The sequence below is a fragment of the Ruditapes philippinarum genome, unplaced genomic scaffold, assembly GCF_026571515.1.
Source record: "Ruditapes philippinarum isolate M1 unplaced genomic scaffold, ASM2657151v2 ctg2484_1_1_1_1, whole genome shotgun sequence".
Classification (NCBI taxonomy): Eukaryota; Metazoa; Mollusca; class Bivalvia; order Venerida; family Veneridae; genus Ruditapes; species Ruditapes philippinarum.
In genome coordinates, this window is record NW_026861383.1 from 204,605 (window position 1) to 216,779 (window position 12,175).

At 29.6% G+C, this 12,175-nt stretch overlaps 1 protein-coding gene across 1 annotated transcript; it reads left to right on the forward strand.

The window, feature by feature from the left end:
• The first annotated feature begins 979 nt into the window (after positions 1–979).
• On the forward strand, positions 980–7,188 carry LOC132715436 (cell adhesion molecule 3-like). Its single transcript, XM_060698440.1, has 9 exons — positions 980–1,180; positions 2,685–2,806; positions 2,992–3,327; positions 4,514–4,846; positions 5,200–5,496; positions 5,750–6,045; positions 6,399–6,525; positions 6,829–6,863; positions 7,141–7,188. Exons 2-6 carry the CDS (start codon positions 2,758–2,760, stop codon positions 5,914–5,916), a joined length of 1,182 nt encoding a protein of 393 aa, XP_060554423.1. The 5' UTR covers positions 980–1,180; positions 2,685–2,757; the 3' UTR covers positions 5,917–6,045; positions 6,399–6,525; positions 6,829–6,863; positions 7,141–7,188.
• Positions 7,189–12,175: the final 4,987 nt, after the last annotated feature.

Here is a 12,175-nt window from a genome sequence, read left to right on the forward strand (position 1 = left end):
TTTGTTATAAGTATCATTTGTCTTACGTTTACTACACTCAGACAATGTCTTATATGTCTTTCTCTTTTGCTTTATATAATAAAAGCTATATAATGCTGTTACGTGTAGAAAACAAGATCAAATAAACAGCTGTGAAAGATTAAAGTTATGTTTGAATTATTTTTGTCAGTCAATTTTACGTCAATTTGTTCGGCAAGTTATATTTATTTTGATTATATTGTAAAATTGTCTGATTCTTTCTTCAACCTAATCAAATGCACATCCATTAGTTTTGCGGATTAATTTGGATGCCTTGACGATAAACTAAATGTCCTAACCACCTTAATAAATTGTAAAAATATTGTAAATGATATTTTTACAAATGTTCATTCACCAACTGGAATATGTTTCTGATTATGTATTACAAAATTTGGGTCATCGTCTGTTACTTAAATGAAAGAAAAGAAACATATTTTAATGTGGGTATTTAAAAATGGAAATGAGAAAACAAAATCGTAACCATCTAATGTGATTTAATTAATTTGGTTCCGATCAAAGTTAGATTAACAATAATTTAATGTTTTTTTTATTAGAGTTTCCTTAACATCATTTACGTCATATTAAATTTGCACAATATTGTTCCCAGTCTTTAAACATTTTCGAAGCCGTTACATAAATTATATGCTTTACATGTTATCTTATGTAAGACTTTTATTACATATAAGGTATTTGTCATTTGAAAGTACAATATAGACCTCCATTTGATATAATAATTATACAATATTATTTAATGCCAAAATCATAGGTTTGTAATACCATAAGCTCTTATCGTGAGATTGTTTCTACAAATTTATAGTATTTTGTGTACGCATTCTTTTAAAAATGTATTAAAAACACACGTAAACACTATTGCTTTTTTGTCAGTTTTATCCACGTTTAAAACTTCCCTTTTCATTTGTAAACAATTTGTTTGCATCAAACCTGTTCTTAACCGGTTTGAAACTAGGAAGATAAAGGTAAAATTGTGATTATGCAAAACGGATGCATATATTCTTTGTCTACCAATATGTGTTTTATTTTGATGAAATGCACGATGACATTAACAAATTGTATATTAACGTTGTAACGCAATAAACATAGATAAAGGAAATAAATAACACGTGATATTGCAAATTTCCTTTAATTTATTATTAAGTAAAAGGTAAGAAGTTAAACGTCTAGCTTTGTATTTATACTTTAATTGATATTTGCATATTTTTCCGACCGGTGTTTATGTTCTTTTAAATGTTTTTTGTCTTCAAGAGTTTAAGCCATTAAAATAATTATATTGATTAAACTATGAGAAAGTAATACATAAAGAGTCATTGTATGTGAGCAATGATCTTTAGTCTAAACCATTTAAGTTTAATGCTGTTCATATTTCTATTATGTTATATTATTACCCCTCACTTTTTTCGTAATGCTAATTTCCCATAGGCCTCTGGGATTTATTTTTACTGTTAATGCAAGTGTACCACGTGACTAAAAATTTTGTACTGTTACATAGGTAACAGTATTTTTTAAGCGGTCACGTGGTCTATTTCCTAAATAAAATGAAATAAAATGGCCGCCATTTTTTCTCGATTCATTCTTATTTTCGACGTTAAACCCCGATAGGACATCAATTTCTCCTCTGGAGTCCCTGTGACACTCGTAAAATTTAGTTGTTTGTACCCTGGTGTGCTTTTCGCGTATAAAATATCTTTTTGCTCAATAGTCAAAAAGTGAACATCCGTTTTCAACGGAAGTGATTGCAATGTAAATAATTATGTGTCAAACTGAAACATGCAGAAGATTTAAGCATGCAACAAAGGATTATTTAACAAATTTAATCAGTGAAACGTTACAGATATGGTGGACATAGGATATCATCGTTATTTTGTCAAAAACCATGCTAAGAATATTCTGGAAACAGAAGGATCAGATTTCACAGATCATAACCGTGTAAATGGGTTAGTGTTTTGTTTCCTAAATAAAACCTAGCTTATTGTATGTTTATGATTTGTAGATATCATCACTTGCTTAAAAAATAAAAGAAAAAGAAAACTTCTCAAGTAGGCCTACAGTAAAGTACACTTAAAACTTAAAAGGTAAGGACAGTTTTGTTATTGTTACTCTTGGTTTATTTTTATTACAGTTAGATTTAGTTGACAATTTCAGATCATCTCAGTATTTTTGTTCGGGGTAATAAAATAAATAACACATGGGTTTGTGAGTAACAGTAAAAATATCATCCCTCGTAAAAATACTGTTACCCTCGGCTACGCCTCGGGTAACAGTATTTTCCTCGGGATGATATTTTTACTGTTACCCACAAACCCATGTGTTATTTATATAATGTACTTTTGATAAAGCAAATAACAATCAGGAAGCTAGTTCTGTGTAAAAAGCTTGTGTCACTTCACGTATAAAATGTGTAAAACAAACATTCTTTTAAATGGGAAATAAATGTTAAGTTGATTTTAAATAAAGTTAAAATATGTTTCACAAACAATGGCATAAATGTGCAATAAAAGTTAACGATCATTAAAACATAAAATAAACAAAGTGCTAAATTACTTGACGAATACTATACCATGCAGTGTTGGAGTTTATTACATAGCTTTAAAATGTTAAAAGTAAATACAAATCATTATAAATGTACTTGTGGTTCTTTTTCATTTCAGAGATCAATTAACGTGTCTTAATCAGTACATGAATAGAAACAAGTCAAGTGTCTTAATCAGTACATGACTTACAATGAATCGATTCGCTTTGGCGTATATCATAAACTCTACCTTAGTATCAGGTAAGTCATTGTTGCTGTTGTATGCTTTAGATCTGTTTCATTAAATGCAAAGCCTATTTAAATTATTTTAACAGAATTTGATTTATTTTAACTGAATTATCGTCAATAATATCTTTTAATAATCAGCATCACATATAATTAAGGTATTGAAAGTATGTTAATCTTCTTACATCTGTTAAATTTAGTTGTAAAGCCAAATTCCATCCTGCTATTACCAAGACTTGTAAAAGCTGTTGAGAATTCAAGTGCAACATTAACTTGCTCGAAGGAAAATGGATCAATCAACGAAACAATATGGACAAATTCACAAATAGCCGAAGACGCTAATCTCACATTCAATAACGGGAAATGCATAGTCACTGGGTTTTTGCTAAACAGTGACCTATTTGATGGTAAATGTTACGGTAATGGAACGTACTCCGTGATGCTAAAAAAGATCAATCGGACGCAACATGGAACTGAATGGACATGTTCAGAGACTGTCACAATGAAAAGTAACATCGTTTCTTTCTATGTAACCGGTAAGTTTTCTCTTTAAATCAAACCTCTTCAAAACAATAGTTAAATTGTATTAAATACAGTTAAAATATGTTTCACAGAAAAAGACATTAACTCACAGAACCATTAAAAGCAGCAGGCCTCCTGAAGATAAACCGTCTTTCTTATATTTCAAAATACCTCTGCAAAACATTATATAGCTGAAAGAGATCGAAATAAGACTAACACATTAAACCAAACTAGATCAGATTGTACTGTTTACTTGAAATTTCATTTCATTATTTTTCATTACAAATGGCTTTAACGATCATTTATTATACACGTAGCATAGTGTTAAATTACAGTAACTGTACAATTATTACTGGACGAATAGTATAACATATAGTGCGGCAGGACGTTGTCACCGTACATGTAGTAACAACTCAAACTTGACTTCCGAATAAATACATGCTGCAACTACTAACCTTTACAACGTAATAACAAATACTCAAATATTCAAATGACTTGAAATCATGATGGTATGGGGGTTTTCTACACGTTCCGGCAAAATTTGGACAACATAAATGTTTGTATGTGTGCTCTGGTTTTGTAAAAAAATTCTAACGTACGCGTTCTATGAGCTGTGCCTCTATGGAGTTTCTAATGTTGTCACTAACTGGCCATGGGTGGTATTAAATCATTAATATTTCGCAATAAAATAGATAAAACATTAAACATTACGCAGATATATTTTTCATGAAGACAACCTGTAAGATGTCAGAATTATACACAAATTCCGTATAATTCTGGATCGTCCATACAGTACATTTTTACATAATTATATAGTTTCGTAGAACATGTATATGTCTGAAAATCCTTATTTAGCACAATGTATCATTGTCAAAACCTTCATGTTTTCAGATAAAGTTTGACAATACATTACTGAATGGCACAAAAGGCCAATGCAATTTAATACTTAATCTGAAAACCATTATGTGTTGCTAAGATGTATTTGTATTCGTTTGTAAAATGATTTTTAAAACAAAGTAATAGGTGTTTCTTGACACTTGGCCTAGAAAAGAAGTATAGGTAGGTAAAGTTTTTTTACTAGACTTATAGAAGAAAACATTTTAAGCCAAATGATTTATTATCGAGTAAATTACAATTTGATTAATATGATATCGGCTACACATGACTGTTTATAAAATGACCTACCTATGATTTTTTTAGTTCCTGCCAAAAACGTTGATATTCGTTTACTCGATGAAAAGCTTTACATGAGAGAAAATCAAACACAAACTGTACGTTGTCAAACCTCACCGTGCCGACCAAACCCTACAGTAAAATGGTATCTCCGACATTATTATAGCAAAATAACATACGATATAACGGAAAATTCGACACAATCATACAGTTTAGAAGAATATGAATTGATGGCTGCAGAAAGTATACTTGAATTCATTCCAAATAGGACATTTAACAACTGGCATTTATTTTGTGAGGTTTGGACACAAGTGGATAATGCTGACATTTCAAGCCAATTCATTGTAGTAAATGTGTCATGTAAGTTTATATATTTTAAAATCTTTAATCATGAACATCTCAAACATCACATGAGTTGCCTCTTTACGCAATTTATCACACGACAGTTTTTGAGCAAAAAGAGTTAAATTGAAAATCACAGGGAATTTTGTAAGATGTTTTGATACGGTAACCGTAAATGCGTTACAAAACTAGTTTGACTTTAAAAAAGAGTTATTTTCAGACAGCGCCTATAACCACAAAGTTCCCTGTCATTTACTCTCTTGTCACTAGCTTAAACATGACAATAGCGAAATGATAAACCTTGTTTTGCAACAAAGGAATTTTTTCAACCCTTAATTCATTACCTGGAATTTATTTTGATATACTTTCAGTTCCTCCGAGTAGAGTTGTTTTCCTTATATCAAGTAAACTATCAGAAGCAGGCGCTTTTATTGCTAACAATGGCCAAAACGTGTCTTTCTTTTGCATGGCTGTTTCAAATCCTAAGTCGGAAATCATTATCAGAGATCAAAGAGATAAACAGTTAACAACTTTGAAAGATACCAAATTTGTCGATCATACAAAATTGAATGTGTCCTGTGCCGATGCTGGACATTATACATGTTATGCAAGAAATATGTTAACTGTTGGAGAAGAAGCAACATCTAATCATATTCTCATCGTCAGATGTAAATATAACATTTATGTTATTAAACAACATATTAAGTTTTCTTTCTCAGTAATTGTTACATCTCAAAGTCATAATAACAAAGAAAAAAAACAGTGTTTACTTTTTTGAATCAACAGTTATTTTAGGTGTTTTGGAGAAGCTATAAGTAGCCATTAATGCGGACATTCAATGATTAATGAAAACAGTACGGAACAAAGCTACGGGTAAAAGTAAAACTCTGTTATTATGTAATACATTTGATTTATCATCAGGTCCGCCACGTCCGAAAACTGTAAAAGACGACAATGTAACAGCCCTTTTGGGGTCTGACGTCACACTGCCATTTACAGCACATGACCTTTTTGATGGGCAAAACAAAACTGCTTTTACATGGTACAAACAGAACACATCATTGCAAATGACGCTAGTAAACATATAATTTCATCCTACGGATTACAATCTGTCTTGGTCATCAGAAATATAACTCAAACAGATTATGGGCAATACCGAGTTATTGTCAGGAATTCAGTTGGACAATACATTCATTATTACGAATTGAACGAAAAAGGTAAATAGCTAAATATAAATAAACACTATAAGAACGTATCTTAAATGTTTGTTGATGATTTTCTTCGTGACGTGTTAAAATGATTAAAGATAATAATTAATTCCTGCAAATATGAATGAAAAATATGAAAGTTAGACAACTTTTCAAAATCTGATAATTCAAATTGTAACGTTCAACAAAAATTTTCTTCTTGATGTATATCATAAACAGGAAAGCCTCAAATACACAATTATATTCTGATTATTTACTGAAAGATAGACCTTACATGTCACCGTGCACATAAATCATATCATGTGTAAAATTATTATTATTTTTTTTTTAAATATGAGCAATGCTGTTGCTTCTCTTTGCAGACATTGAAAAACAGCAAGAACCAGTGGAGTCTGCAATCATTGGGATAATAACTGGTGTCGCTGTTGGTACATTTGCTTTCACAATTTTAGTTGTTGTTATGGCATTACTCGGTTACAAATATATCAGGTGATGTACATCCCATATATGTAGTGATATAGTTTTAAGCAACCAAACAAAGAACAGTTACTGTTGTTGTTTAATTTGAATATTTTTTTGCTTTTCAAAAATTTTGTCACAACTATTTTGACAAAATAGTCTACTGTCTACTAATTTCATTATTCTTTGTTAGTGCTTTTTCATATTCTAACATAATCATTTCAAAGCGTCTTACTATTTGATATACCGCACTTCATACTAACTGTTGCCTATATTATTAAATCAACATTATCATATAATTAAATAATTTCTTCATATATAAATTCATTTCAGACGTTACCAAAGTCTTGGAAAAAGACAAGCAACTGGTAAGCATACTCAAATCAAATTTCTTTTTTTTATTCATGAATTTTAAACAAGTAAAGAAATAAATTTTAACTTTTTTAGATGTAACATAAATAGTTACACACACATAAAGTTATTTTGTCCAAGTTTGACATTGTCCATACTTTGACAATTGTTAATAAAGTTTTGTGATTTCGTTTTCAATTAAAATATTTTAGACGCAACATATTTTTAGACGCAACATATGAAAAGTTACCTCGCAGTCCATGCAGTTACATGTAACTTACTTAAATGTTTCAGGAAGTAGAACTGTTTCTGAAAATCAGACAACATCTACATATAACGACTCTGGCCCTAAAACTGTATACGAACAACTTAGTGATAAAGGAAGAGACGGTCATGCGTACATGGAAATGCAAGACATCAAAACGAATGATACCCGCCGTGACTATATGAATTTGAGCGTGTAAAATAGGAAGTGTAATCAGTGCAGTGCCCTGTTGTGAACAGAGACTTATTCTTGTGCCCTGTAAACAAAGATGTTCGAATTATGATCTAAAGTATTTCAAATCGATGGCATCTGTAATCTAAGTACGTTAAGTACGCATAGAAAACAAATCGCTCTGTATTGTAAAAACATTTTACTCACGGGAAGATAATGTTCTCGTGTAACATCAATATGAAATATTGTAACTATTATATTGTGCCTCACTACTAACATATGTTTGTGTGCTATATCTAAATTTATTTTCAAATTTTTGTTCAATACCAAATTTAAGTGTAATCAGCAAAATACTCCCATCCTCAGACGATTGTGTTCTATATAAAAAAACTACAAAAAGCTGCATCAATAAAATATTGATTTAAGTTCAAAAACAGAAGTCTTAAAGGGATACTCAGGCAAATAAATGACAGAAATATTAAACGATCTTATGTACTCACGTCACACTAAAATGACATTTTCTCAAGTCCCAGCATAAATGTCTGTATAAATTCTATATATTTTGGGGTTGAAGTATTAATATATCTATACATGCTCAAAGATATTTAGACGCTGGCAGAATCACCGAGCAGTTTTAAAAAAAGTCATGTGACTTAAACAGGCCCTGGAAGTTACAATAACAGATATTGTGGATATTGTATGATTAAAACAAGTCTAAGTAATTCATTTGACATATTCATTATCATTTCCAGAGTTCACTGTGACTACTATTGTGAAATCTTTACGCTCTAACCTGACCCAAGCGGGTCAAGTTAGGAAACCCAAATTTTTATCTTAATTTTAAGGACAAAAGTTTGTCCCTGTGACTGCCTACTGTATTCATTTTGTGGACATTAACAGAATAATGAATGAAATTATATATCTAAACGAAGAAATGAAAATTTTGCCTGTGTCTCCCTTTAATATTAATACCAATTAAAAATAGTTTTTGTCAAATGTTTTGTAAAGCATTTACTGAAAATGTTTTACAAACAATACAACCCTGAATAATTATGTCAAGATATTCAAAATATAAAAATACGTCGTGCAAACGTTTTAAATATTCCAAAATCTAACATGCATTTTTAAATAAAATTTTATAATGATAACACATTATAGCATACATTTGGCAAAAGCAATTTAATAACTTAAATACTTTTAAAAAGATTTATCTGCTCAATTTAAAGATAATTAAAGATAATGTCATGTTTGTGCTTAAATAATAAATAAACGAAACTAAAGAAATATTTTTTCAGTTTATTTTCTTAAATATATAATTATGATGTATTTGTTTGCTGCCTTTTTGACGGGAATACTCTCAATGTAAGCTTGATGTCAATGGTTATCAACTACAACACTCATATTTAAAATTGAATATAACTATTTTATATCACTTATTGATAAATATTGCTAATAATTTCTTTAAAAGTAAAGTAACTTTAAAGATTGTGTTGATTGTGTTTAATATACATTGACATGCAAATCTATAAGCAAAAACATATCTTCGTAAAAAAGCATATTGTGTCAAGACATTGGTCTTTCTCACTGGTAGAAATCTCGTGGAAATAATAATGGACAATTGGCAATAAAAATAAATTTACTTGGAGGACACTCTTTCTTATCTGTGATATTCACAGTTCGTTTAAACCTATTTCTAAAAGATATAATGATGCAAATAAGAAATCCTGTTTGGAGTATACATCGGTAGCACAAAAAGGACATTCAAGACAGAACGGAAAATGACTGAATCAGTTGAATCTTTGAATAGATAATTTTGCAAGCAGTTTAACCAATCGGAGTATTTGATTCATTTTGTTTAACTTAAATTAATCAAGTTGGCTATAAAGAAATGAAGTTTTCATACCAATGACTGGTGTTGAAAAAACACAACTAAAACAATAAATTCACAATTCATTCATCTCGTAAATGATATTCGGGTATATTGTCTATTTAATTTATTTAGGAATGTTATTGTTTTTTTATAATTATTTTATTAAAGAATGTTATGTTTAATCCATTTATTTTATTTAGAACTGCAATTATTTGATATTTTATATTACGAAAACAAATGGTGTTGAACAACACATTTTGTCATGAAATGCTGTATGTACTTTTGCTACATTTAAATGTATTATAAAGAACAGAATTTAAGCAAAAAAAACTGCAGAAAAGATATACAGCCAAGGATATCATTCCCTTAGAATAAACGCTTTCTTTAAAATGAGTCCCCTTGCAACAAAGCTAATCGTTGAATAAAAGGTGTTTTGCATTTATCATACGTAACAGAAATCAACATTCTCCTTTTTAAAAATTCTTTATTTAGTATTTTGTTCAGTTCATAACATTTCTTGGCATTTAAAACATAAACAGTTCATTATTAAGTAATGTTTATCGATTGATAATAACACAACAAATGACATGATCGACGATACTCACTTTTTCCTTCTATTCCATCTTGGTAATGGGACATTTAAAAAGACAATATAAAAGTTTTAGAATGTAGTTTATTTTGATGATGATCAGAATTTAATACGGAATTTCATAAGTTTTCTAAATATAATTCACCAAAATATTTGAATGCTGCAGACAGATCTTTATAACCGATAATCAAATCAGTGACATAAATGATTACAAGCCACCACATTGTTCGACAGCATAAGTAGCTCTTTTGAACATACCAAGCAATTTTGTCAGACTCGATTACGTCATTGCGTTATGAATGACATTCGAAATGACAGTGTTACTTCTTGAGTCAGTCATAATGATGTCAAAGATAATATCTATTTTAACATACTGAAAATAAAAATACAGAGAATATGGGTCAGATAAATTAATCTTATAAAATTCTTAAGCAGCAGAAATCTTACATTATCATTATCATCACATTCATAATCAAGCAAATACAATGAAATAAACGGTTATCTTTGTTAATCTACACAATTGTTTTATGTAGTTTACTTTATGAACGCTTTAGTCATTCTTATGATATCTTTTTTAATAGTTAATACTCTTTCATCATTGCGAGCAATTGCTTGTGCATTTATCTTTTCGTGGATGTTCGTGTTCAGAATATTGAAAAGTGTCATTATCATTTAATTATGACGTTTACTATTTTATTATCCATTTACATACTGATAATTATTGACACAGTTATTTGTGACATTGTTTTTTTTAATTAAGATATAAAGAAAGAAAGATTTAAGCGGTTAAAACGTTTACGACATACATACGATGGATTAAATGATCAAGTTTTAAAACTTAAGTGTTTAAATACGTAGTATCAGGTTTTGTCCGTGAAATGACTTACATCGTTATGGAAGGAATAATTTGAAATCTTAAAGAAAGCCTCATGTGGTAAATATCAATATTGTAGGCTTGGCTTTACTAAGCTTGTTATTGACTGAAGTGGACAAAGAAATCTATCGTCCATGACAATAATCACCGCCTTTTAGAGAATTAAGCATAGGAATGAGACTATGATGCTATACGCAAAGGTCGGTTCCAAATAAGGCAGAATCTTGTGACCCTAACACAACGGCAATTTCCAAAAGTAAATTAAATGGTATTTTTACAGGATATCAAATAAATTAAATCACAAAAAGCTTTTAAAGGACAATGGTAACAATCTTCATAATTATACAATATATTGATGTAACACTACAAAACAAAGCAAAGAAAAAAAATGAAAAAGGCACTTTTAATTATGAATAAAATGAGTTTTGCTTTTGTTTTATTGATAAAAAGCAAAATAATGGCAATGACTTTGGCAACTGATAAATTTTACCAGACGACTTGTTGGATCAAAACTTTCTATACTTTCCTTTCTATGAAACCTAGATTGAGCAGAACAAAGCCGAAAGCGAATATTAAATTATTAGACGCCTAGTACCCTTTACTTCATTCTGGCATTCAAAGCTTGTTGAATACACCGAATTTTCTTTAAAAAAAATAAATTGAATATACTGTCAAAGGTTTGAACAGCGGCTATTTTATTGCTCCGACGGGAAGCTTTTTGACTACGCTTTTATTACTATGATATTATTTCATAAAAGCAGAATATCGTATATTCATCGATAGTCTGTTGAGAAATCTTCAAGATTGTTGTTTCCTGAAAATATTTTAAACACATACTATAACAAATGAAATCTTAAATGTTCTCAAGAAATATTTACAAATGTGATTATTTAAGAGTGGAAGGTGAACAATGACACTCGTTGTTTCTTGACTTAATTTCAGACGGATCTGTCAAACATGTATCAACATCGACGTCATTGCTGTTATTTTATAAATTAACGAGACTAACATAATTAAATGCGTATCTCGCAAAAATGTTAACATAATTTTAGCCTAGTATATCATGTATTTTTTTAAAATTTGTTACGCATTCTATTGAAGGTTTATTTTACAAGGAAAACTACATGAATATGCTAGTATTATGGATTGTACCACTCTTGCCCGTTCAATGCATACAGTTCTATTTCCATGTGTCATACAGTCTCGTGAGAATACAACTTTGCAGAAAAGCACATTCATATTATTTTCTATTTATTTTATGCTTTTCAGTGGATTACAGATTTATCCGTGAAAATTATATTTGATAATTTCACAGTGAAAATTATCAAAATATAATTTCACACTTTTCAATGACGAAACTACTTTTTAAAGATTTTTCCAACGTGGTACCTCAATTTTATTTTTGCTAACAATTCTGACAATGTCAGGCTGTTTAAAGAAAATGCAAAGCTGAAATTGATAAATACCTTAAACGTCAAAAGTAATAAAAAGAAGAAAACTTACTTCTATTCATTCAAATTCCAGTCACCAAATTTCGTCTCTAAATTTTTTGTTTCATTT

What these genes read in the sequence shown, in the direction of transcription:
- LOC132715436 (XM_060698440.1), top strand. Translation starts at nt 2,758, where the DNA reads ATGAATCGATTCGCTTTGGCGTATATCATAAACTCTACCTTAGTATCA. An exon ending in AAACTCTACCTTAGTATCAG is followed by an intron (nt 2,807 to 2,991) that starts GTAAGTCATTGT and finishes TGTTAAATTTAG; the next exon opens with TTGTAAAGCCAAATTCCATC. An exon ending in CGTTTCTTTCTATGTAACCG is followed by an intron (nt 3,328 to 4,513) that starts GTAAGTTTTCTC and finishes TGATTTTTTTAG; the next exon opens with TTCCTGCCAAAAACGTTGAT.